The sequence below is a fragment of the Papio anubis genome, chromosome 7, assembly GCF_008728515.1.
Source record: "Papio anubis isolate 15944 chromosome 7, Panubis1.0, whole genome shotgun sequence".
NCBI lineage: Eukaryota > Metazoa > Chordata > Mammalia > Primates > Cercopithecidae > Papio > Papio anubis.
In genome coordinates, this window is record NC_044982.1 from 1,443,610 (window position 1) to 1,468,141 (window position 24,532).

General features: G+C 63.5%; 1 protein-coding gene across 3 annotated transcripts in view; it reads left to right on the forward strand.

Annotated features, from left to right (window-relative positions):
- The window catches only part of JAG2 (jagged canonical Notch ligand 2), a 28,937-nt gene extending 4,405 nt beyond the window's left edge, over nt 1–24,532 (forward strand). Inside the window, exons 3-27 of one of the 3 annotated variants that reach the window (XR_004185374.1) lie at nt 7,952–8,009; nt 9,777–10,028; nt 10,144–10,204; nt 13,488–13,618; nt 13,722–13,841; nt 14,039–14,152; nt 14,382–14,495; nt 14,647–14,760; nt 14,840–14,886; nt 14,974–15,147; nt 16,440–16,590; nt 16,670–16,822; nt 16,901–17,014; nt 17,318–17,431; nt 17,513–17,626; nt 17,840–17,956; nt 18,183–18,210; nt 18,297–18,382; nt 19,026–19,139; nt 19,250–19,365; nt 19,754–19,996; nt 20,672–20,803; nt 21,885–22,041; nt 22,345–23,982; nt 24,181–24,532. Coding sequence is in view for 2 of the 3 variants with exons in the window: in XM_031669028.1 (XP_031524888.1) it covers nt 7,952–8,009; nt 9,777–10,028; nt 10,144–10,204; nt 13,488–13,618; nt 13,722–13,841; nt 14,039–14,152; nt 14,382–14,495; nt 14,647–14,760; nt 14,840–14,886; nt 14,974–15,147; nt 16,440–16,590; nt 16,670–16,822; nt 16,901–17,014; nt 17,318–17,431; nt 17,513–17,626; nt 17,840–17,956; nt 18,183–18,210; nt 18,297–18,382; nt 19,026–19,139; nt 19,250–19,365; nt 19,754–19,996; nt 20,672–20,803; nt 21,885–22,041; nt 22,345–22,841 (3,321 nt within the window). In the remaining variant the exon portion in view is untranslated. Of the gene's footprint in view, nt 1–7,951; nt 8,010–9,776; nt 10,029–10,143; nt 10,205–13,487; nt 13,619–13,721; nt 13,842–14,038; nt 14,153–14,381; nt 14,496–14,646; nt 14,761–14,839; nt 14,887–14,973; nt 15,148–16,439; nt 16,591–16,669; nt 16,823–16,900; nt 17,015–17,317; nt 17,432–17,512; nt 17,627–17,839; nt 17,957–18,182; nt 18,211–18,296; nt 18,383–19,025; nt 19,140–19,249; nt 19,366–19,753; nt 19,997–20,671; nt 20,804–21,884; nt 22,042–22,344 lie in introns of all 3 variants that reach the window. The other 2 variants (XM_031669028.1, XM_031669029.1) reach the window with 2 other exon arrangements.

Here is a 24,532-nt window from a genome sequence, read left to right on the forward strand (position 1 = left end):
GGTTCCTGTGTTGGGTGGGCATCAGTCTGCTCCCCCTGCCATGGCCCTGGGGCCCAGAGCCCTGGGGGGAACTCAGAGCATGTCCACCTTGTACACTGGGGTTCTGTTCAAGCTAAGGGTGGGGCAGGGTAGCTTTCAGTGCCCAGGCAACATGGGGACCGTAGGAGCCAGGGAGGACTGCCCTTGGCTAGGGAGGTTTGGAGAGTGGGCTGGGGGTTTGTCCCTGGTCCCTGAGGGTGGACTGAAGGGTCAAAGCTGCAGCATGATAGGAAGGCGGGGGTGGGTTGGGGGGTGCGGGTCGGGGAGCAGGCAGCAGGCCTGGGTGGGAGGGACTGGGGTACTCAGGGCCCTCCTGGGCTAAGCCCGGGTGGTGTCTATGAGAGGCTGGGCTAGCCTGTCGAAGGGCTTATGGAGCCTGGCTCCGCTCTGAGCTGCTGGTGGGGTGGGGAAGACGAGAATCTGCAATCGCAGGCTCCAGCCAGGGTCCCTGTCCCCAGACCTAGGCCTGAGCGGGGTCCCTATCCCCAGACCCCAGGCCTGAGTGGGGTACCTGTCCCCACACTCCAGGCCTGAGCAGGGTCCCTGTCTCTAGACCCTAGGCCTGAGTGGGGTCCCTATCCTCAGGCTAGAGGCCTGAGTGAGGTCCCTATCCCCAGCCCCAGGACTGAATGGGGTCCCTGTCCCCAGACCCCAGGCCTGAGTGGGGTCACTGTCCTGAGACCACAGGCCTGAGCCGAGTCCCTGTCCCCAGACCTCAGGCCTGAGCGGGGTTCCTATCCCCACATCCCAGGCCTGAGCGGGGTGTGGCTGGCATCAGTTGTACCCTGCGCTTTGTGGCAGGTGCTAGCAGGCCCCGGCTGCCACTGTCTTCACAGTGGGGGGCCTGGGACCTAGAGGGGGTGTGCTGGGGATGGGGAGGTGCACCCAGGCAAGGCCCTGGTTGGTCTCTGGTGTGGAGCATGGGCGTCTGGGTTCCTGCGTGAGGTGGGCTTTGGTCTGCTCCTCCTACTGCGGCCCTGGGGCCCAGAGCCCTGGGGATGGTGTTTGCCCCCACCCCCTCTTCCCTCCCTCGGGTGACAATGGTGGCAGAGGCCTGGGCCTCTCAGAAGCTCAGGTTTCAGGAAATGTATCTGTGCTTGGAGCTCCTGGCGCCTGCACCAAGCCTGGTGCTCTGTGGGGGGCGGGAGACTGATGTGAGGCCGAGGGGAAGAAACCAAGTCGGGGCGTTGCGGGGGAGCAGGTCTAGGAGGCTGTGTTGGCCCGGACCGTGCAGGGCCCTGGACCTGGAGTGCCCTGGGCTTTGGGGTGCCCTAGACCTGGGTGGCCTGAGTTTTGGGATGCTGTAGATTGGGGGTACACTGGGCGGGGGTACACTGGACTTAGGGTGCCTGGGCTTTGGAGTACCCTGGGCCATGAGGTCTGCTGGGCCATGCAGTGCCCTGGGCTGGGGGTGCCCTGGACCTGGAGTGCCCTGAGTTTTGGGGTGCCCTGGACTGGGGGTGCGCTGGGCCATGGGGTACACAAGGCTGTGGGGTGTACTGGATCTAGGGTGCCCTGGGCTGTGGGGTACTCTGTGCTTTGGGTGCTCTGGGCCTGAGGCGTCCTGGGCTTTAAGGTGCCCTGGACCTTGGGGTGTGCTGGGCCATGCAGTGCTTTGGGCTCTGGGGTACCCTGGGCTTTGGGGGCCCTGGACCTAGGATACCCTGGACTTTGGGGTACCCTGGACCTGGGGTACTCTGGGTCTTGGGGTATATTGGGCCATGCAGTGCTTTGGGGCTCTGGGGTACCCTGGGCTTTGGGATGCCCTGGACCTGGGTGTCCTGGGTCTTGGGGTACCCTGGACCTGGAGTACCCTGGGTCTTGGAGTATGCTGGGCCATGCGGTGCCCTGGGCTGTGGGATACTCTGGGCTTTGAGGTGCCCTGGCCTGGGGTGGAACATCTATTGCCTTGTCTGCCTGTCCTCTGACTTGTGCCACTGCTGTTGCCCCTGCCTGGGTACAGGAGGAGGGGTTTAGACTTAGCCTTGAGGGTTTGGGCTGGGGAGGAGGCAATCAGATGGCGGGAGATGAAGTTGGGCTGGGGGTCTGCTTGTGCGGTGGGGGTGGGTCAGGCCAGGCTTGCAGGGAGAGGCTTAGGTGGGCCTGCAGGGATGAAGCCCTTCCCTCTTGGCCTCCAGAGGCTGGGCAGGGTCATAGCCCCGCTAGGCTGGCCTCGAGGGAGGGCCTTGGTTCCTCTCCCTGCTTGCTGGGGAACCTGGGCAGGTGATGGGTCTCTGACCTGTCCCCAGATCCCCAGTCCACCCAGCCCCTACTGCCCCTGCCAGCACCAGGCCCACATCCCCACATGTCCCAGCCCCATTCCTAGAAGGGCAACATGCCCCTCACCCCCAACCCAACCCAGGCCCTATTGTCCCTCCTGTGTTCTAGGGGTTTGGTGTTGACAAAACCCTGTCCCAGACCATGGCCTGCCAGGCAGGAAGGACAGGGGTGAGAGGTTGCTATTCCCAGAGGAGGCAACTGAGTCCTGGAAGGACGGGGGTGAGAGGTTGCTATTCACAGAGAAGGCAAATGAGTCCTGGAGGCTGGCCCCTGGGGAAGAAGAGGAGCTGGGAGGGCTGGCAGGTGGGGTGAGGCAGGTACCGCCCTGTCAGCTGGCTCAGGTTCGCTCTGGATGACTTCCTGCCATCCAGGTGTAGGGACCCCAGCTGGCGGGCGGCGAGGCCCTCTCGGCGGGCGGGCAGGCGCACGTCCCTGCGGGAGCAGGTAACTGGAGCCTTGGGCTCAGGCAAAGGTGGCAGTAATCTTACCTGAGTGGCTGGCATGAGGTTTCTTGGGAGTTGAGAGGAGCTCCCTGCTGGCCCTGAAGCTCAGATGTGGCTGTACCGGGAGACCGGGAGGCCTGGCTTTCCTCTGCCTGCCCCGTGGCCAGAGCTGCTCTCAGACCCATGCTGGCCCCATCCTCTCACCTCACTATTGCTGCTTCCTGGCCCTGCTGGTTCCTGTCCAGCGGCTAGAGTGACTGTTAAAGCCTGGTGGGTCCCAGTCCTCACTCAGACCCCCGACATTCCTTACTCAGACCCCCGACAGACCTCACTCAGACCCCCGACAGTCCTCACTCAGACCCCCAACAACAGTCCTCACTCAGACCCCCAACAGACCTCACTCAGACCCCCAACAGTCCTCACTCAGACCCCCAACAACAGTCCTCACTCAGACCCCAGCAACAGTCCCACCAGACCCCAATAGACCTGCACCTCCACCCCAGCAGTCCTCACTCTGAAACTCCAATAGACCTCTTCTCACTCAGACCCCCAATAGACCTCACTCAGACCCCCAGCAGTCCTCACTCGGACCCCAATAGACCTCACTCAGACCCCCAGCAGTCCTCACTCAGACCCCCAGCAGTCCTCACTCAGACCCCCAATAGACCTCACTCAGACCCCCAACAACAGACCTCACTCAGACCCCCAGCAGTCCTCACTCAGACCCCCAACAGACCTCACTCAGACCCCCAACAGTCCTCAGACCCCCAACAGACCTCACTCAGACCCCCAAATACCAGTTCCCTTCACCTAGACCCCCAACAGACCTCTCACTAGACCCCAACAGTCCTCCTCACTCAGACCCCAACAACAGACCTCACTCAGACCCCCAGCAACAGACTTCACTCAGACTCCAACAGACCTCACTCAGACCCCCAACAACAGACCTCACTCAGATCCCCAACAGTCCTCACTCAGACCCCAACAAATGTCCTACTCTGACCCCAACACCACTCAGACTCCCAACAGACCTCACTCAGACTCCCCCAACAACAGACCCCACTCAGACCTCCAACAGACCTCACTCAGACTCCCAACAACAGTCCTCACTCAGACCCCCAATGACAGACCTCACTCAAACCCCTAATAGTCCTCACTCAGACCCCCAGCAGTCCTCAGTCCCCCAACAACAGACCTCACTCAGATCCCCAACAACAGTCCTCAGACCCCCAGCAGTCCTCACTCAGACCCCCAACAACAGTCCTCAGTCCCCCAACAGACCTCACCGTCCCCAACAACAGTCCTCCAGACCCCCAGCAGTCCTCAGTCCCCCAACAACAGACCTCACTCAGACCCCCCAACAGTCCTCAGAGATAACAATGACCTCCTCACCTTGTAGACCCCCAACAACAGACTCCTCACACTCAGACCCCCAGCAGTCCCTTGGGGTCCCCCAACAAACAGAGACCTCTACCTAGATCCCCTCAGCAGTCCTCAGACCCCCAACAACAGACCTCACTCAGACCCCCAACAACAGTCCTTACTCAGACTCTCAACAGTCCTCACTCAGACATCCAACAGTCATTCAGACCCCCAACAGTCATCACTCAGACCCCCAACAACAGACCTCATTCAGACCCCTGACAGTCCTTACTCAGACCCCAAACAGACCTACTCAGACCCCAACAGTCCTTGACCCCAATAGTCCTCACCCAGGCCCCCAACAACAGACCTCACTCAGACCCCCAACATTCCTCAGACCCCCGACAGACCTCACTCAAACCCCCGACAGTCCTCACTCAGACCCCCGACAGTCATCCACTTGGCTTAGCCTCAGGAAGGAAGTCCGTGCTGGGGTCTGGATCTATGGTATGACCCCACTGTCCCCGTGGGCTCTGCGTTCTCAGCCCGTGGGCTTCCTTGTGGGCTCTGCGATGCAGCTCCTTCACTTCCTCATGCCCTGCAGCCTCAATCCCAACACCACCCCTTCAAAGCCTGGGAGCCTGGCTTTTTTTTTTTTTGAGACGGAGTTTCACCTGGAGTTGCCCTGGAGTAACAGGATTCGTCAAGCTGCAACCTCTGCCTCCTGAGCTCAAGTGGCTCCCAGCCCATAGCTCCCTGAGTAGCTGGGATTAGTGACTCCTGCTACTATGAGCCATGATTTTTCCTTGCAGGCATGCAGATGGGATTCACTATGCTTGGTTGGTGACTATCTGAACTCCTGACCTCAGGTGTGATCTGCCTGCCTCGGCCTCTTAAAGGATTTCTTCATAGGCGGAGCCACCGTGACCCATTGGCCTGGCCTTATTAGAACAACAGCCTGGCCGGGTGCGGTGGCTCAAGTCTGTAATCCCAGCATCTTGGGGAGGCCGAGACGGGCTGATCACGAGGTCAGGAGATCGAGACCATCCTGGCCACTACGGTGAACCCCATCTCAGCCAAAAATGGCAAAACCAGCTGGGCGAGAGGTAGTGGACGCTTGTAGTGCTCAGCTACTCGGGAGGCTGAGGTGCAGAACATGTGAACTGGGAGGCGGAGCTTGCAGTGAGCTTGATCCGGGCCACTGCACTCCAGCCTGGCTGACAGAGCGAGACTCTGTCTCAAAAAAAAAAAAAAAAAAAAAAAAAAAGAATAACAGCCCCTGCCCCCTGCTGCTTCCCCCGAGCCCCGCTGGCCATAGGTTGTCATCCTTGGTGGCAGAGGCATGCCTGCTGCACACTTTAATGAATGAACGGAGTCGGTGCCAGCCGAACCAAACGCCACGCCCGGGAAGCCGCCGGCTGGCTCCAGCCGTCACCCAGGGGTGGGGGCTTGGCCAGGTGCAGCTGCAAGGATGGTGCTCCTGGCAGATGGGCAGATAGGCTGGGATGGGTGGGTGGGGGATGGGCGGGAGCCTCAGGAGCCCCAAGGGTGCTGTGAGCTGGGAGGGTGTGGACAGAGCCTGGGGTGGGGTGGATGGACCGTGGGGGTGGATGGAGCTCTTCATGGGGTGTGGCTGGAGCTGATGGGGGCGATTTGTGGACAAAGCTCTTGCGGGGTGTAGACAGAGCCCTGGTGGGGGGCTGACAGAGCCATTGGGGTGGGGTGGACAGAGTCCGTGGGGGGGTGGTGGATGGAATATGGATGGAAAGCTTGAATGGATGGAAACTCTTCGAGTGTACAGCCCTGTAGTGTGATCGAGGTCTTTGTGGGGTGTGGATCTGAGCTCTGTGGGGGAGGTGGGACTGCCTATTGGGGTGTGGATTGAGTTATTGTGGGGGTGTGGACGGAGCCCTGTTGGGGAGTGTGGATGGAGCCTGTTGGGGATGTGGATTGAGTTATTGGGGGTGTGGACTGAGCTCTGGGGGGTGTGGACTGAGCTCAGCGGGGGTGTGGTGGAGCTCTGTGTGGGGGTGTGGATGGAGCCTTGGGAGGCATGTGGACAGAGCTCTGGGGATCGTCTGGTGCCTGTAGGCAGAGGTTTGCAGACCCTGATAGCCTCGGAGATGGGCGGGGACTGGGCCCCGTGGCCTGGCGGCACCATGGCGGATGTGGGAAAACAGGTTTAAGGGAGACTTAAGAGGTGGGATTGAGGGCCTGGTGACAGCTTGACGTGGCTAGGGAGGGTTCTAGGAGCGTGTTGGGGATGGCCCCCCACTTCCATCCTGTGCTCCCAGCTGGGTGAGGCTCCTCCAGCCATCCCTGGGTGTTCTGCAGGCAGGGGCTCAGGAAGGGAGGCCAGGGTTGCAAGCCGTGAGTGAGGCCCAGGTTGGCTGCTGTGTTGGGCCCTAGGTGTCCATATTTGAGGGACAGTTGGAGGTGTGGGGCGGGGGACTAGGTGGGGGTCCTGGAGGCTGGGCTGGGTGTGGCTGGCAGCAGGTTGGTTAGGGGAGGGCTGGACGTGGAGTGTATTCTTCTGAGACATCTTGGGAGGCCAAGCCTGTCCTTAGCTGGATGGGGCCGAGGCACCCGGGCAGGGGTGGGGTGGTGACCAGGGAGGGGCTGGCAGGCATGGGGTTGGGCCTTGCTGGGGAAGTATGGTTTTCCCTAGCATAGCCAGGCTTTGGGGCTGGGTGGATAAGGGGCGCTGAGGGATGGACAAGCCTGGCCTGCCCGGACACTGCCCAGTGCAGCATCCTCTGGGGTGGGAAGCCAGCAGGCCTGGAGGTGGCTCAGCCCCAGCCCCCTCCTGTGGGCCCTACCCAGATGGAGCCAGGGCTGGGCTCAGGGGCCACAGGCACACCAGGGGTGGAGCTGTGGGATTCCTGGGCAGTGAGGGCTGAGAGGCTGTGGCATGTGGGTACCCAGTGCTGGGCAGTACAGGGCATGTCCTGGGGGTCACACCTGTCTGAGCGTGCCTGTGAGTGACAGTCTCCGTGGACTGCACTAGGTGGAGCAGGGGGCCAGCCCTGTGGCCTCTTTGCTTGGCTGACAGCATCGCCTGTCACCATGGCTGGGGTACAAGGGCCAGCTGGCCCGGGGGCAGAGGGGGAGGAGTGGCCATGGTCTGAGGCTGTGCTGGGCAGTCCCAGGACCTCTTGGCCTCAGTTTCCCCAACCGTACCACAGGGGCTTCTCCTGCCACGTGTCCTGTGTGAGGGTGGAGGTGGGTGTGGGTTTGCCTGTGTGCTATGTACCTGCAGGACCTGAGCTCGGGCCTGTTAGGGACTCTGGCTGGGTGCCCTGTCCTTGGCCACCCCGTGCACCTGGTAGAGGCTGCCGGCGTGGCGATGGGGCCCCACATTCTCTCACGTGGTCACCCCCAGTGAGGCACCAAGGGGTTCCACTGGAAACGCTCAGGTCCCGGCTACCTGTGGGGCCCTAGTCTGTGGCCACTCCAGCCAGGCTGCCCCTTGCCCACCTCTCCCCCTGGTCGCTCTTCCTGTGCTCCATGCTGACTTAAGCCAGCTCAGGGCAGGCTGGGCCTCTGGCACCCCAGTGGTAGGGAGCCCAGGCCCCTGAGCCCACGTGTCCTGGAGGGGCAGTCTCCCTCCCTTGAGCTGGGTTATTTTGGGGTCTGCAGAGGATGTGGCCTGAGGATGAGGAGGGTGGTGGGTCCTGTGAGGACTCTAGGAGGGGGTCCCTGGCTGGGGAGGAAAGGCCAGAGCCTGGCAGACCCGGGGGCAGGTTGGAGCCCTGGGCCCTGTCCCACCCTGAATAAAGCAGGCAGGTGTGGCTTCAGGCACCTGACCCGCCTCTCCATATCTGCAGCGCTCCTTCACCCTCATCGTGGAGGCCTGGGACTGGGACAACGATACCACCCCGAATGGTGAGTGAGCCCTGGGCCAGGTGGCAGCGCCTCTCAGCTTCAGGGCACCTGTGGCAGGGCCCATGTCCTCTGCCTGCTTGGGACAAAGCCTTTCTTTACTCTGAGGATCATGTGTGCTGTTTCCCTTTTTGCTTTGGCTGCCAGGAAGCTCTGCCACGTTTGGGATTTGCAGAGCTGTGCATGCACTCTCTTCCCCAGTCCTAGCTTTGCCTATGTTGTTCTCCTATTGGGTGTGCTCTTTTGGGGCCCATGTCAGTGACTTAGTGGAGGGGACACCGTTGAGTGTCTCTCTGGCTTTGTGGCCCCCTCTACCTGTCTGTACTGGAGCATGGAGCCTTGGGGGCCCTCTCCCTGAGGCCCACCTGCTAGCTGGCTGATCTGGGCAGGGGCTCTGCAGGACCCCGCAGGGGTAATGGGGGGATGACTTCCGTGGGTGGATGCGGAAGTACCCGCAGGCCGAGGGAGCTGCTCATGTGAAGGCTCAGGCAGGAGCGCGCTTGCTGTGCAGGAGGGGCCGCCGGGGCCGGGCTCAGATCATGGGGGCTGGCACACCACTGAGAAGACACGGGCTCTGTCTGGCAAGCTCTGGCTGCCTTATGGAGGGTGGGCTGTGGGGCCAGGATGGAGACCGAGGAGGAGCTGCGCCATGAATCTGGGCGTGTCAGGGTGACCTGGACCAGGAGCAGTCTGAGGGAATGAGGGAGACTCTGGCTGCTCTCAGAAGTGGAGACATGGGGTTGGCCAATGGGTTGGAGGTGGTGAGAGAGCAGGGCCAGGGCATCCTGGCTGCCAGCAGAATGGAGGGGCTGTTTACAGGGCAGGGATGGCAGCAGGGGTGCCAGGTGGGGAGCAGCAGCTGTGGGGACCCTAGCGACTCAGAGCAGTGGTGTTCCCTGAGGGGGTGGCTGGGGAACAGTTGGGCTGAGGCCCAAGTAAGGTCATCAGGGCTCTTGATGACGTGGGCCTGGAGAGGCTGGGGCGGCCGGGAGGCCCCTTGGGGAGTGGGCCAGCTCAGTGTCCTCCCAGGCCTTGGCCCACGAGGCGGGAGAGCTGGGGTCTGGAGGACCTGTTCACCCTTTATTGTGGAAAACATCGAGCCTGTGCCGAAGCGCAGGGACTGGCATCACGGACTTTGCATACCAGCACCAGCAGCTGCGGTGCCCCTGGCCCCTGATCTCCCATTGTCTTACTTAAAGTGAGGCTTAGCCGGCAGGTCTCAGGACCTGTGCCTGTCTTGGGGGCCTGAGGGGAGGGTTGTTTTAAGGTGGGGACGGTAGCGGTGTTTGGCACTTCTGGGAGCAAGTCACAGCACAGGAGAGGGGAGGGCAACTGAGCGCCATGCCTGTGCCAGTGAGGGCTGGACACGGTGCCCAGCTGTGTGCAGGTGTTGGAGCAGGGCTGTGGGTGGGTGGGCACAGGTGTGGGATACGGGACTCACCCCCTGGCAGCAGTCATGCCTTCTCTGTGGAGCCCGTGGTCTCGGCAGCCCTCCCTGCAGGACCCCCCCGCCCCTAGCTGGGCCCCCCAGCCCTCTGCGTTTAAGGTGGGAGCAGGAGCGCAGGCTTGGTGGCGGGAGGGATAGGCCTCTCGGGGCCCTGAGCTTTCTGTAGCAGTCTGGCCAGGGGCCCTGCCCTCGGAGTGCTGCTGCCGCCTGCTGTGCCCCGGCCTTGCGGCGGCCGCAGACTTCTGCCCCATCCCCGTTGTTCCTGGAGGCCACCTGGCTGGGCTGGTGTCTCTGGCCTGTGCTGACTGTGCCGCCTCCCCAAGAGGAGCTGCTGATCGAGCGGGTGTCGCATGCCGGCATGATCAACCCGGAGGACCGCTGGAAGAGCCTGCACTTCAGCGGCCACGTGGCGCACCTGGAGCTGCAGATCCGTGTGCGCTGTGACGAGAACTACTACAGCGCCACCTGCAACAAGTTCTGCCGGCCCCGCAACGACTTTTTTGGCCACTACACCTGCGACCAGTATGGCAACAAGGCCTGCATGGATGGCTGGATGGGGAAGGAGTGCAAGGAAGGTGAGGGGGCTGCCGGGCCACGTGGAGGGCAGGGAGGGCCTCGGGCAGGGCCCTGGGCACGCGCTTTGCCGCCAGGCTAGCTGCAGCGGTGCCTCTCGCTCCTCTCTGTTCGCAGCTGTGTGTAAACAAGGGTGTAATTTGCTCCACGGGGGATGCACCGTGCCTGGGGAGTGCAGGTGAGTGTGCCGCCAGCCCGCCTTTGCCCTCGCACCCTTTGCCTTCACATCCTCGCTGGCACACGCGGCTTTGCTCTCAGGAGTCACCCGGCGCTGGCTGGAGGTCGCGCGCGCAGCCTGTGAGAGCCGGGCCGTGTGCTCGGGACGCTCCTTAGTGCAGTAGGTGCGTGTCTGAGCGTGGGGTATGTCTGATGGCGGCAGCCCTGTGAGGATGGTGAGGAGAGATTGGGGAGGCTGGATGGACAGTCACATCACCAAGCGGCAGAGACCTGGAGGCTGCAGGCCACCCGAAGATGGGGCACGGGCAGAGGACACAGTAACCCTGTCCATGTGGAGGGGGTAGGCGGCAAGCGGCCGACAAGTGAGACCAGCAGGCGAGGGGTGGCAGAGCAGACCGGTGGTGGGAGATGAGGCCTGCAGGACCAGGGAGAGAGGAAGGGGCTGCTGGCAGGTTTGTAGCTGGGCAAGGTGGGTGGGAAGGCTGTGGTAGCTGTTGAGTGGAGAAGCACCAGACGGGAGGCTGTGAGAGGCAGGCTGTGAGGAGGAGGCTGCTGTGGGGCATGTGGGGGTTCGGGGGGAGGGGCCAGCGGAAGGGGGAGAGGGGCACGGGTCCTGCAGGCATCCTGGGTTGGAGCCCAGGGGTTTGTGGATGGATTTAATCAAGGAGGAAGAGTCTGGGGTCAGGAAGAACCCCAAGCCGCTGCATAGTGGAGCCATCGTGACTGAAGGAGGACTGCCACAGAGGAACAGGCAGGGCAGAGGTTAGGTGGATGTGGAGAGGCGATGCCCGCCCTGTCCCCGGAGATACCCAGAAAGCTCGTGGGAGAGGCCTGGCCTCAGCCCCGCGGGGTCTGTGGGGGGCCTGTGGCATTCAGGCAGTGTTGAAAGCCCAGACAGCAAAGGGGGAAAGACGGAGAGGAGAGAGGCCAAGAAGCAAGTCCCAGCTGCCGCAGGTCAGGGCGGATGGATGAGGAGCCAGCAAGGGCCTCCACGAGGGAGTGGCTGGGGCCCTGCAGCCAAGTCCAGACAGTGGAGGTCTCTGGACCCGGACCAGGGTGTGGGGGGATCCAGCCGGGGGACTGGCAGCTTTGCCCTAGAGTGGAGCAGAGAAGTCGCGGGGGGGACCCAGAGGGACTGGGGCCCAGGGTCTGGGGTGGCCGTGGTGCTTAGTGTGTGTGAGCAAGCTGGGGAGCCCGAGAGAGGGGCACAAGTGGGTGGAGAGACAGCAGGTGGAGGTGAGTACCACCCTCCAGCCAGCCTTGGATTTCAGGGCTCCCGGAACCTTCCTCTGAGGAGTGGGTTTGCCTCCATGGGACGAGGACCCTGGAGCACAGTGAGGCTGAGTGATTTCCCCAGGATCACACAGCATGGCGTTGCGGAGAGGAGTGGGGGTTTGGGAACCAGCTGAGTTGAGAGCCAAGGTGGGGAGGTGGGTGACCTTTCCACAGGCCCCACGGCTGAGTGGCCTGGAGGGCTGTGAGGAGCTTTCCTGGCTGGTCCCAGAGCAGGGAGGCAAGGAGGGCTGGGGTCGCCCACTTGGTCACTTGCACACGCAGGGATTCCCGGCAGGTTGAGTCTCAGAAAGTGCAACAGGGTGGGCCTGGTCTGGGCAGATGTAGATGTAGGCCCACGGGAGTCGGCCCTGCTCACCCTCGCCTGGCCCAGCGTGCATCACACAACCTGGATGGCAGTGCCACCCTCCCTGGATGGCTGTTGGCTGGCAGCCGCAATGTCCCACCAAGGCTGGAGGAAGGCGGTAGGGAAGCTGGCCATCCCTGCCCTTTCCCCGCAGGAAGATGAGGAGACGGAGTCCGGGGGGCCTGGTGGGTGGGGGCAGTAGGTGAGCCCCGCCTGCCCCTCTTGCTGGCCCTGTGGGGGAGGCCCAGCTGTTGCTGACAGCCTCGGCTCAGGTTCCAGTGCAGGACGCCCCCCCACCGGATGCTGCGGAGATGGCCATGCCTTCCTGCCACCGCCTCTCCAGGGCCCTGGGGCTGCTGGCTGGGGAAACCAGGAGGTGGGGGCCTGGCGTGGGCTGCCCCGCCCAGGGTTGAGAGCACGCCCTTGGGACCCACGAGGTCTGGGCTCTGAGCCCGGCTGTGGCGCTCCCTGGCGGATGACCCAAGGTGTGTCACAGCCCCACCCTGAGCCTGGGTCTCTATGTCCATGGAGGAGGAATTCCAGGCGGGACGCGAGGCCACCCGCATGGGCCACTGTGCATGCTGGGCTGGATACCATGCTGGGCTGGATGCTGGGGACACGTTCTCCCCAGCCTCAGTTTCCCCATTTGTGGCAGCTGAACTGGGCTGATAGGCCTTCGGTGCTGGCTGTGTGGCTTGAGGGCGGCTCAGGAAGGGCCGTGGTTCTTTCCTTTTACAAAAATAAAGTGTTGCGGGTGCCGGTGTGGAAGTGACGTGGCCTGGACGACATTCCCATCCTGCAGGACCAGAGAGTTCTAGGAAGGGCCCCCCGGGAGTCCCGGCAGGGCCTGGATGGCAGCCCGCTGGGCCTTGGGGTGTCGTCATTGCAGGCTCTCTCCCCTGACGGAGGCACCCTTGAGTCAGGCCAAGTTCTCCCTGGCCACCTGCCCTCTTCTGGAGGACTCCCAAGACGGGACGTTGGCCGATAGCCTGGAGCAGGGCGAGGCCTGGGGGTTGTGGCCGGGGGGCCACGAGGCCTCTCGTTTCCAGGGTGCCGGTGGAGCTCCTGCAGGGTCAGGAACTGCCCTGAGCAGGGCCAGCCCAGGCTAGCCTGTGGGCCTCAGTAGCCCCATCTATGAGATGGGTACCTTGTGGGACTTGACTGGGAGCGAGCGAAATGACTATCTTTGAGGTGGGGGTGAGGGTATGTGCTGTGCCCAGGGCCACATGGCCGAGGCAGGGCCAGGAGTGCTCCCCTGCTGCCCACCGGCCTGCCCAGCCCCTGGTGCCACCCAGCCCTTGCAGCACGTGGTGAGTCCGAGCCGGCGTTCTCATCCCCGGGGTCCCGGCAGGGCCTTCCTTTCCTGGCGCCTGCTCTCGGGGCCCAGCTCACGAGTGAGTCCCAAAATAGCTCAGGGAGGAGTGACGGGACAGCTGGGACTGACCGCCGGCAGCCAGCGGCCGGGAATGCCCGTGACAGTGGGGCTGGCCTGCGGGGCCGCAACCCCTGCCCGGCTCGGGCTGCTCCAGTTCAAAGGCCTGAGGTGCTGCTCCTGGGTGTGGCTTGGGTGACTGTGCCTGGCTCCTCTGCCACCCTTTCAGGTGCCACAGCTCACTGGGTCTTGCGCCCCTCCGCCTTCCCCCAGGTGCAGCTACGGCTGGCAAGGGAGGTTCTGCGATGAGTGTGTCCCATACCCCGGCTGCGTGCACGGCAGCTGCGTGGAGCCCTGGCAGTGCAACTGTGAGACCAACTGGGGCGGCCTGCTCTGCGACAAAGGTAGTGGTGGGGGGTGGTGGGCCTGATGCTCTACCATCGAAGGGTGGGTTGTCGGGGAGCGGGGGGCCTGCTTTTCCCCTGAGCATCCCACCCCTGCCCCCAGACCTGAACTACTGTGGCAGCCACCACCCGTGCACCAACGGAGGCACGTGCATCAACGCTGAGCCCGACCAGTACCGCTGCACCTGCCCTGATGGCTACTCGGGCAGGAACTGTGAGAAGGGTACGTGGGGGGCCTGCTGCCCAAGTTCTGGCCAGGCAGGGACTGGTTCCCTTGGGAGCTGGTCAGGCCCCATCCCTCTGGCCTCTTGTGTGGTGGGCCCCTGACCCCCAGCTTCGGAACCTGTGGGCTTGGGGAGGCGTGCCTGTGGCAAGCTGGGGGCCTCGCTGCCAGCTCTGCCTCTCCCTGTGGTTCTGCAGCTGAGCATGCCTGCACCTCCAACCCATGTGCCAACGGGGGCTCTTGCCATGAGGTGCCATCCGGCTTCGAATGCCACTGCCCGTCGGGCTGGAGCGGGCCCACCTGTGCCCTTGGTGAGTGTCTGCACATGAGTTGGGGACTCCCGCCTGGCATCAGTAGGGGTCTGGGAGTGGGGCAACTCGCCGGGGATGGGGTGCAGTGGTCAAGTCCACACGTGTGACTGTGGCTGGCTTGGCGAGGACAAGTGGCAGGAAGACCCAGGCTTGCGGCCCCACCTGCCCATGGGGACCTTATCCCCACAGCTCACACTGCCAGGGCCCCACCTTTCTCCATCCTCTGCAGACATCGATGAGTGTGCCTCGAACCCGTGTGCGGCCGGTGGCACCTGTGTGGACCAGGTGGACGGCTTCGAGTGCATCTGCCCCGAGCAGTGGGTGGGGGCTACCTGCCAGCTGGGTAAGGGTTCCGAGTGTGTGCACAGGAACATGGGCCACGCATGCGGGCTGCTGGGGCTGCTGCTGGAGCTGCTGGGCTGCGGGCGCCAGGTGCCGGTGCTGCAGGGCAGGCAGGGCCCGAGCCCCACGGCTCCCCCTTGTCTCTTTCACAGACGCCAATGAGTGTGAAGGGAAGCCGTGCCTTAACGCTTTTTCTTGCAAAAACCTGATTGGCGGCTATTACTGTGATTGCATCCCGGGCTGGAAGGGCATCAACTGCCACATCAGTCAGTATGGCGGGTGGGCGCCGGCGGGTGGGCTGAGGCACATGGGACCCCGCCTCTGACCCTGCTCCTCTGCCCCCAGACGTCAACGACTGTCGCGGGCAGTGTCAGCACGGGGGCACCTGCAAGGTGAGGCGGGGCCGGGAGGGGGTGTGGCGTGGGTGCTGCGGGGCCGTCGGGGCACCTGCGGGAGGCTCACCTGGCTGGCCCGCCCAGGACCTAGTGAATGGGTACCAGTGCGTGTGCCCACGGGGCTTCGGAGGCCGGCACTGCGAGCTGGAACGAGACGAGTGTGCCAGCAGCCCCTGCCACAGCGGCGGCCTCTGCGAGGACCTGGCCGACGGCTTCCGCTGCCACTGCCCCCAGGGCTTCTCCGGGCCTCTATGTGAGGTGAGGTCTGCCTGGCCACCCTGCCCCACCTGCTGCTCTAGGAGCTGTAGGGCAGGCCTCGTCCCCGACCATGGGGCCTGAGTGACCCGGGAGTGCCGCAGGGGGAGTTGTCCCCACGGCGTCCCAGGCTCAGCCCTCCCCTGGGTGCTGGGTGGGCAAGCGGGGCTGTCACAGGTCACCAGGCTTGGCCCCTTGTGGCCCTCGCTTGTGATGGGTCTCCTGGTGGCCTGGGCTAGGAACCCCCGGGCTGCTGCCTGCCCAGGCCCATCTGTCCAACTGTGCACTCCCTCGGGACTGGAGGGCAAGGGGCTCTGGCGGGCAGAGTATGTGGAGTAGGGTGGGTGCCTGATGGTGGACAGGCATACACCTGTCAGGTCCGGGCTTCGCTGATGTTTTGCCTCCTTCTGATCTTTCATCTTTGTTGACCTCTCCTCCTAACCTCTTTCCCTGCATCTAAATAACCTGCTCTCCTACACCCTCGGTTCGACTCTCCTCTAATTCTATTCTCCTGCGCATCTGCCTCCTGACGACACTTTCCTTATTTCCTCCACTTTGCTCTCCTGTTACTGTTCTCCCATTTTACATCTTTCCCCGTGACTCCTCACTCCCTTTGCTCTCCTTTGAGTTATTTTAGATGACTTTTCCGACTTCTCTTCCTCTGACTTTGTTTCTGTTTGATGATTTCGGATTTTGTTTCGAAGATGAGCCGGATGAGATTTCTCGATCTCTTTGATTTTTGAGATGAGCTTCTGGATGATTTCGATTTTTCGATTTTGTTTTGATGATTTCGGATTTTCGGACTTTGTTCTCTTCCGGATGATTCTTTCGATTTTCGGATTTATTTTTCCTCGAGATTTATGCCTGATGCATTTCCGCCTGATTTTCCGGATCCCGGATTTTGATTGATTTTGACGTGATCCGAGTCTGACCTCAGAACCTGTAAGATGGCAAGTGGCCGGTCTCTGAAAGACCCCGTCCTTGGCCTGAGGGTGGCTGGTGGCCAGGCAGTGTGTGAGGTGCTCAGGAGCTGTCCTTCCTGCCAGCAGCAGGGGCCAAGGCCACATCCCTCCCGAGGGATGCTGAGGAAGCTGGGCTGCAGTGGAGGTGGGGTGGGGGCCCACAGGTAGCTACGTTCAGCTGACAAGGCCTGGGCAGTCTCAGGTGGGCAGGGGTCTTGGACTCTGGCTGGCACTGCCAGGCCCAGGGCAGAGGGGCCTGGGGGTTCCCAGGGATCTACCTTCATGTGGACAGAGGCCTGGCCTGGGCTCTCACAGGCACCCCCTACCCTGCAGGTGGATGTCGACCTTTGTGAGCCGAGCCCCTGCCGGAATGGCGCTCGCTGCTATAACCTAGAGGGTGACTATTACTGCGCCTGCCCTGATGACTTTGGTGGCAAGAACTGCTCCGTGCCACGCGAGCCGTGCCCTGGCGGGGCCTGCAGAGGTGCTGGGGGCGGCATGGGGTGGTGGGGGAGATGGTGGGCAGGGGCGGGCCTGACTCCTGACCGTACTGCCTGCCATAGTGATCGACGGCTGCGGGTCGGATGCAGGGCCCGGGGCGCCTGGCGCAGCAGCCTCTGGCGTGTGTGGCCCCCATGGACGCTGCGTCAGCCAGCCAGGGGGCAACTTTTCCTGCGTCTGTGACAGTGGCTTTACTGGCACCTACTGCCATGAGAGTGAGTGGCTGTGAACAGCGGGCTGGCGGTGGGGCTGGGCTGGCCTGAGGCCCTGGCTCACCCTGCTTGCTTCTGCAGACATTGACGACTGCCTGGGCCAGCCCTGCCGCAATGGGGGCACGTGCATCGACGAGGTGGACGCCTTCCGCTGCTTCTGCCCCAGCGGCTGGGAGGGCGAGCTCTGCGACACCAGTGAGTGTTCCAGCGCCCACCCACGCGGCCTGTGCCTCCACCCCTGTGGGCCCCTCATCACCCTGAGGTGGGCTACTGTCTGGGTGCCGCAGGCCCAGTACCCGGAAGGGCCTGGCCAGAGGGTGCTGCCACCACGGGGTGGAATCTCAGGCTCCCCCATACCTGGGGTCGGCTCCCCGCCACGACGCTCCTTCCCTGCCCCTCTCTGTCCTCCCTTGGCCCAGCTCCAGGGCTTCCTCCCCCGGGAAGCCCTCCCTGAGTGCCGGTGACCCCCCGCCTGCTGACCGGCGTCCTCGCCCCCAGATCCCAACGACTGCCTTCCCGATCCCTGCCACAGCCGCGGCCGCTGCTACGACCTGGTCAACGACTTCTACTGCGCGTGCGACGACGGCTGGAAGGGCAAGACCTGCCACTCACGTGAGTGCCCGCAGGCCCCGGCCGCCGACCCTGGCCCTGGCGGTCTGGGGCCCGCCTGCTGAGCGGCCCATGTGCCCACAGGCGAGTTCCAGTGCGACACGTACACCTGCAGCAACGGTGGGACCTGCTACGACAGCGGGGACACCTTCCGCTGCGCCTGCCCCCCCGGCTGGAAGGGCAGCACCTGCACCGTTGGTGAGGAGCCCCCAACGCCCCTGTGACCGCTGGGCATGGGCCCTCCCCGGCGCCGCTCCCTTGGGCGTGATGGGCGGAGGGGTCTTTTTTGAGGGCCACACCTGCCCCTCGCCCCTGGGTCTCTCTGCCCTGTCTGGGTTGGGGGCGTGGTATGGAGACCCAGGGCCTGCGCAGGGCCAGGTGAGAAGCTCCCTCCTCCTCCTCTCCTTGCAGCCAAGAACAGCAGCTGCCTGCCCAACCCCTGTGTGAACGGGGGCACCTGCGTGGGCAGCGGCGCCTCCTTCTCCTGCATCTGCCGGGATGGCTGGGAGGGCCGCACTTGCACTCACAGTGAGCACGGGAGGGACACCCACAAACGACATCCCTGTCCCCGACTCTCCCCCCATCCCCTTCTGCCAGCCCCTCCTCTGGCTGCCCCTGCCCCCAGCAAAAGGCACCCTCCTTGATGCCCTCCCCAGCCCCACAGCCCGATCACGCCGAGCCAGCCTGGACCGTGCCTGGCACGCTTGGGGGGTGGGTACTGATCCCCTGCCTTCTCCTTCTTCTCCCAAACCAGATACCAATGACTGCAACCCTCTGCCTTGGTGAGTGGCACCCGGGGGCCGCAGCAGGGGTGGGTGGGACTTGGCGTATCGCGGGGGCCGCCTGATGCCCGCCCTCTGCTCTGCAGCTACAACGGTGGCATCTGTGTTGACGGCGTCAACTGGTTCCGCTGCGAGTGTGCGGCTGGCTTCGCGGGACCTGACTGCCGCATCAGTGAGTGGCCTGGGATGGCAGACAGCCCCAGCCCGGGAGCCCTTCCAGCCCAGCCGAGGTGTCAGGAGTCTGGGGACATCAACGTCCACATCCCTTGAAGGGCAGTGTGGCCACAGCCACTTCCTGCCTCTCTCTGAGCCTCAGTTTCCCCACATGACTGTGCCCTGTGGGGTTCCTGCGGTGTACCCTGCCAAGTGACTGTGGGGGGTGCCAGCCCGGGGGACCAGACCGAGGCCAAGGGAGCTGTGGGGGTTGGAGCATGCAGCTTGACATGGGCTCCTCTGTGGCCGCAGGGCTGTTGTCCCTGGGTGTCGGTCCAGGTATCTGTCCAGCACCCCTTGGCTGGTCCAACGCAGCAGCTGGGGCTAACCCAGGATGGGACAGGCCCACTGCAGAAGCAGATGGAGGAGGGTGCTATTGGGCCAGGGTCAGGCTGGGCTCAGGAAGGCCTCGGGCAGGTGGCAGCTTGGGTGCTGGGGCAGGTGGGACCTGCAGGGCTGGCGAGGCCTCTGTGCCGGCCTAGGGGCTGCTTCTCATCGGCCTGGGGCTTGCGCCCGCGTGCCACTGGCTCCCCGCTGCCCTAGGCCATGCCGGTCCTGCGGCGGCCGTTCACCGTGCTCAGCAGCAGCCGCTCTCCCCGCAGACATTGACGAATGCCAGTCCTCGCCCTGCGCCTACGGGGCCACGTGTGTGGATGAGATCAACGGGTATCGCTGTAGCTGCCCCCCTGGCCGAGCCGGCCCCCGGTGCCAGGAAGGTAGGCCCCGTGTGATTGCCCTGGCCTGGGGCGGGTTGGGGGCCATGGGTGAGACCCAGCCCCGAGGGCCAAATGCACACTGCTGACCCTTGAGCCCCTTCTCCCCACAGTGATCGGGTTCGGGAGGTCTTGCTGGTCCCGGGGCACTCCGTTCCCGCACGGAAGCTCCTGGGTGGAAGACTGCAACAGCTGCCGCTGCCTGGATGGCCGCCGTGACTGCAGCAAGGTGCGGGCTGCCTGTGAGCCTCCCTGCCCTGCCCGAGGCTGGTGCACGCTGACCCTGACCACTCTGTGAGATCAGGAGGCGGGTGCTGGGGTCAGGATGGGCTGAGAGCTGTCTGCCCCCACTTGAGGGACACCCAGGGAGGAGGGAGCTCAGCCAGGCCCCATGCTTCAGTGTGCAGTTGGGAAAACTGAGGCCTGGTCTGGGTCCTGCCTTGCTCTGCCTGCCCTTTCTGGTGTGGAGCTTGGCCTGCCTCCCTGGGAGCCCTGGGTCGGGGGTGGGCTGGGACTCACAGACCTGGGCGGTGTCCCTCCCTGGCATGGGGCCTGTGCCCGCCTGTGGGTCCTCATCTGTGTGCCTGCATCTGACCCTCCTGTGTGTAACTGCCCAGGTGTGGTGCGGGTGGAAGCCTTGTCTGCTGGCCGGCCAGCCCGAGGCCCTGAGTGCCCAGTGCCCGCCGGGGCAAAGGTGCCTGGAGAAGGCCCCAGGCCAGTGTCTGCGACCACCCTGTGAGGCCTGGGGGGAGTGCGGCACAGAAGAGCCACCGAGCACCCCCTGCCTGCCGCGCTCCGGCCACCTGGACAATAACTGCGCCCGCCTCACCTTGCGTTTCAACCGTGACCATGTGCCCCAGGTGAGGGGCCTGGTGGCATCTGAGCTTGCAGAGGCCACACGCCGGCATCTGCTTGTGGCATGGCCAAAGCCTAGCCCCGTGGGGCAGGGAGGCCCTGGCTGGCTGAGCAGAGTCACTCTTGGTCACAGAGAGTGGCCCTGTGGGGTGAGATGAGAGGGGCATTGGGCCTGGTGCTGGGTGTGGGTGGGTGGCAGAGGAGGCCGGGAGAGCAGCCAGCTGGGGGTGCCTCTTTGTCCAGCTGTCCTGAGGGCCTGGACTGATGGTGCCATGGCTGCCTCACCCCAGCTCTTGGGCTGCAGCGCTGTGGGCAGTTTTGCCCTAGCCAAGGACCCAGCTTTGTCTGCTGTGTGCTTGGAGCTGGGCCTCCGTCTCCCAGGAGGGGCTCAGAACTGGAGGAGACCCACTGTACCCCGCCCCTGCCTCTCCTCCCCCCACTGCCCTGCAGGTGGAGCTGGCTCTGCCATGAGGGCAGGCGAGTGGGCACCGTCACTCCTGCCTCCTGGTATAGGGCACAGCCGGGTGGGAAGCTGCCCCCACTAGACCCTGGGCATCCCTGCTCTGCTCTCCTGGGCGGGCTACAGGATGTGTCCTGCGTGTACCCACAGTGCCAGTCCAGGGACGTAGCTGTCAGGTTCACGGCCCTGCCCTGCCCATGCACTGCCTGTCTCTGCCCAGGGCACCACGGTGGGCGCCATTTGCTCCGGGATCCGCTCCCTGCCAGCTACGAGGGCTGTGGCACGGGACCGCCTGCTGGTGTTGCTCTGCGACCGGGCGTCCTCCGGGGCCAGTGCAGTGGAGGTGGCCGTGGTGAGTGCCAGTGGGGAGCAGCACCTGGGTGGGCCCTGGGTCCAGTCCTATGCAGGTCCTGGCTGTGCTGAGCAGAGGCTCTGGCTAGGCTAGTCATGGTGCGGAGGGACTGCAGGCAGGCATGTCTCCCCAGACTGGGGCTGCGGCCCCTCACTGCCCATGCTGCAGGCTCATAGAACTACTCCCTGGGCCTGGCCAGCACTGGGGACATGCAGGGCTGTGGTGTGGAGCCCGCTTCCCCTGCAGCTGCATCCTCGCCTGGTCCCCTGCTCTGTCTTTGCCTCTGTGTCCCCACGTCACAGGCAGCAGGAGAGTCCGCGGGCTCAGTCTGCCCTGGGAGGCCTGCTTTGGGACTGGCACCTGCCCTGGCCTTGGGGGGTGTCAGATGTGAGTGGATACCAAGGGGGTCGGGTGAGACTGGAGTGGGGATGTGCCTGGAGAGGGGAGGGAATGTTCTGGAACATGCAGAGCAGTGGGTGTGGCTATGGCACAGCGTAGCAGGTGGAGGCCATGGCCAGGCACAGGAGGGATGTGCAGTGTTTTGGTGCCCTGAGGCTGCAGATGGGATGGGGGACATGGGTGGGTGCTGCTGGGTGATGGAAGGGCAGTAAGGGCAGGGGGAAGATGTGAGAAGTATGCCAGCACGGGCATGGCGCCATCAGGGACGTGGTGGAGGCAGGGGCACAGCCCCGGGTTGCTGTGGCCTCGTGAAGGCACTAGGTTTGTGGTGCCCTTGGGGCGTGGCCCATAGGTGGGGGTGAGGGCTGGGAGCTGACGAGAAGGGATGGCCATCTCGGAGCAGGCGTCAGTGAATGGAGCCACATCCCCCACCGACCCACTGCCTGGTGGTAAGGTCCCCACCACAGGACTCCAGGCTCTCCTGTGTGCCCGGACGGGGCCACCCTCCACCCCTCCACTTCCCCCCGCCACTACTGCCTGGTGGTGAGGCCCCCACTGCAGGACCCCGGGCTCTCCTGTGTGCCCACCATGCTCCAGCGTGGCCAGAGCCTCAGTATTGGGGGCAGGTTCCTGGGAGCCTGGGGCTCTCGGGCCATCCCCCCAACGCCTTTCTTTGCCACAGTCCTTCAGCCCTGCGAGGGACCTGCCTGACAGCAGCTTGATCCAGGGCGCGGCCCATGCCATCGTGGCCGCCATCACCCAGCGGGGGAACGGCTCACTGCTCCTGGCTGTCACCGAGGTGAAGGTGGAGACAGTCGTTATGGGCGGCTCTTCCACAGGTAAGCACGGGAGGTGGGCCCCTGGGAAGGTGCCAGGCGGGCAACTCAGGCATTGGCATAGAGCCGGCCGATCCTGCCAGCCACCAGGAACACAGAAGTCCCTGGCACCTGCTGCCCCAGCCGCCCAGCCCCACAACCCGACCTTCCCAGCCCCCGTCCTGGGACCCTCCCCACAAGCCAGGAACCAGAGGGTGGGGCCTGGCCGCCTGGCCAGCAGGGCCCTCCCAGGCCTGGATGTGTGTGGCTAGTGCCCTGCAGGCACCCAGGCCTCAGTGCCTACCGGCTCTTCTCCCCGGTCCCCAGGTCTGCTGGTGCCCATGCTGTGTGGTGCCTTCAGCGTGCTGTGGCTGGCGTGCGTGGTCCTGTGCGTGTGGTGGACACGCAAGCGCAGGAAAGAGCGGGAGAGGAGCCGGCTGCCGCGGGAGGAGAGCACCAACAACCAGTGGGCCCCGCTCAACCCCATCCGCAACCCCATCGAACGGCCGGGGGGCGGCCCGTGGGGCGGCGGGGGCCACAAGGACGTGCTCTACCAGTGCAAGAACTTCACGCCGCCGCCGCGCAGGGCAGACGAGGCGCTGCCCGGGCCGGCCGGCCACGCGGGTGTCAGGGAGGACGAGGAGGACGAGGATCTAGGCCGCGGTGAGGAGGACTCCCTGGAGGCGGAGAAGTTCCTCTCGCACAAATTCACCAAAGATCCTGGCCGCTCGCCGGGGAGGCCGGCCCACTGGGCCTCGGGCCCCAAAGTGGACAACCGCGCGGTCAGGAGCATCAATGAGGCCCGCTACACTGGCAAGGAGTAGGGGCGGCCGCCAGCTGGGCCGGGACCCAGGGCCCTCGGTGGGAGCCATGCCGTCTGCCGGACCTGGAGGCCAAGGCCATGTGCATAGTTTCTTTATTTTGTGTAAAAAAACCACCAAAAACAAAAAACAAATGTTTATTTTCTACGTTTCTTTAACCTTGTATAAATTATTCAGTAACTGTCAGGCCGAAAACAATGGAGTATTCTCGGATAGTTGCTATTTTTGTAAAGTTTCCGTGCGTGGCACTCGCTGTACGGCAGGAGAGAGCAAAGGGTGTCTGCGTCCTCACCAAATCGTAGCGTTTGTTACCAGAGGTTGTGCACTGTTTACAGAATCTTCCTTTTATTCCTCACTCGGGTTTCTCTGTGGCCCCAGGCCAAAGTGCCGGTGAGACCCATGGCTGTTGGTGGGACCCGTGGCTGATGGTGTGGCCTGTGGCTGTCAGTGGGACCCGTGGCTGTCAGTGGGACCCGTGGCTGTCGGTGGGACCTACGGTGGTCGGTGGGACCCTGGTTATCGATGCGGCCCTGGCCGCCGGCACGGCCCGTGGCTGTTGGCGCACCTGTGGTTGTTAGTGGGGCCTGAGGTCATCGGCATGGCCTGAGGCCGGCAGGTCGACCTCGCGCTTGCTGGCCAGTCCGCCCCGCCCGCCGTCTGTGCTTCCTCCTGCCCAGAACGCCCGCTCCAGCGATCTCTCCACTGTGCTTTCAGAAGTGCCCTTCCTGCTGCGCAGTTCTCCCCTCCTGGGACGGCGGCAGTATTGAAGCTTGTGACAAGTGCCTTCACACAGACCCCTCGCAACTGTCCACGCGTGCCGTGGCACCAGGCGCTGCCCACCTGCCGGCCCCGGCCGCCCCTCCTCGTGAAAGTGCATTTTTGTAAATGTGTACATATTAAAGGAAGCACTCTGTATATTTGATTTAATAACGTCAACATTCCGGCCTCCCTTGTTCTTTGGGTGCTGTTCCTTTTGCATTTAGAGTCAGACTGGGAGAGAACCGCGCCGGCAGAGAGGCATGAGGCAGTGGGGCATGTGCTGGGTGTTGGCCCACATGGCTGTGGTGGCTGTGGAGGGTGAGACGGTCCTGCTGAGTCAGGGCCTGCCAGGGCCTCGAACGCATTGCCAAGTTGGTGGATGCAGGTTTGGCCATAACCTTCCTGGGAATGGGGAGGGGGTATCTAGGTGCCTGGCACCTGACCCTGACTACAAACAGCTGAAAACAGTTCTATAAAATAGTATAAAATTGCTTACCCACGAATACCTATCAAGGTCTTAAGGAATTAACAGTTCAAAATTTTTATTCATTCATTTATTCCTTTGTTTTGCTTGTTCATTCAGAGGCAAGGTCAGCATTTGAGAGACTGGAGGCAGGAGAGAAGCAGCCCTTCCACCTGGCCCTGGAGCTGGTTTTGCCTCTCACTGCTTGAGCCAACTGGAACATGGCATGGTGGCCTCAGGGCTGGGCATGGAAGGCCGACTCCAAGGCTGACTCGAGGCGTCTGTCAGTGACGTGCAAGTCTTTAACCTGCTGTGAGGGGCAGGAGGTCAACTGAGTCAGGAGCAAAGCCAAGAACCAGATCTGTACAAAAAAGAAGAAAAAAGTCCTGCTGACAGCCTGGGAGTGAGGCTGCCTTGCACAGGCAGAACAAATGAATAAATGAATGAATGAATAAAAATTTTGACCTGGTAA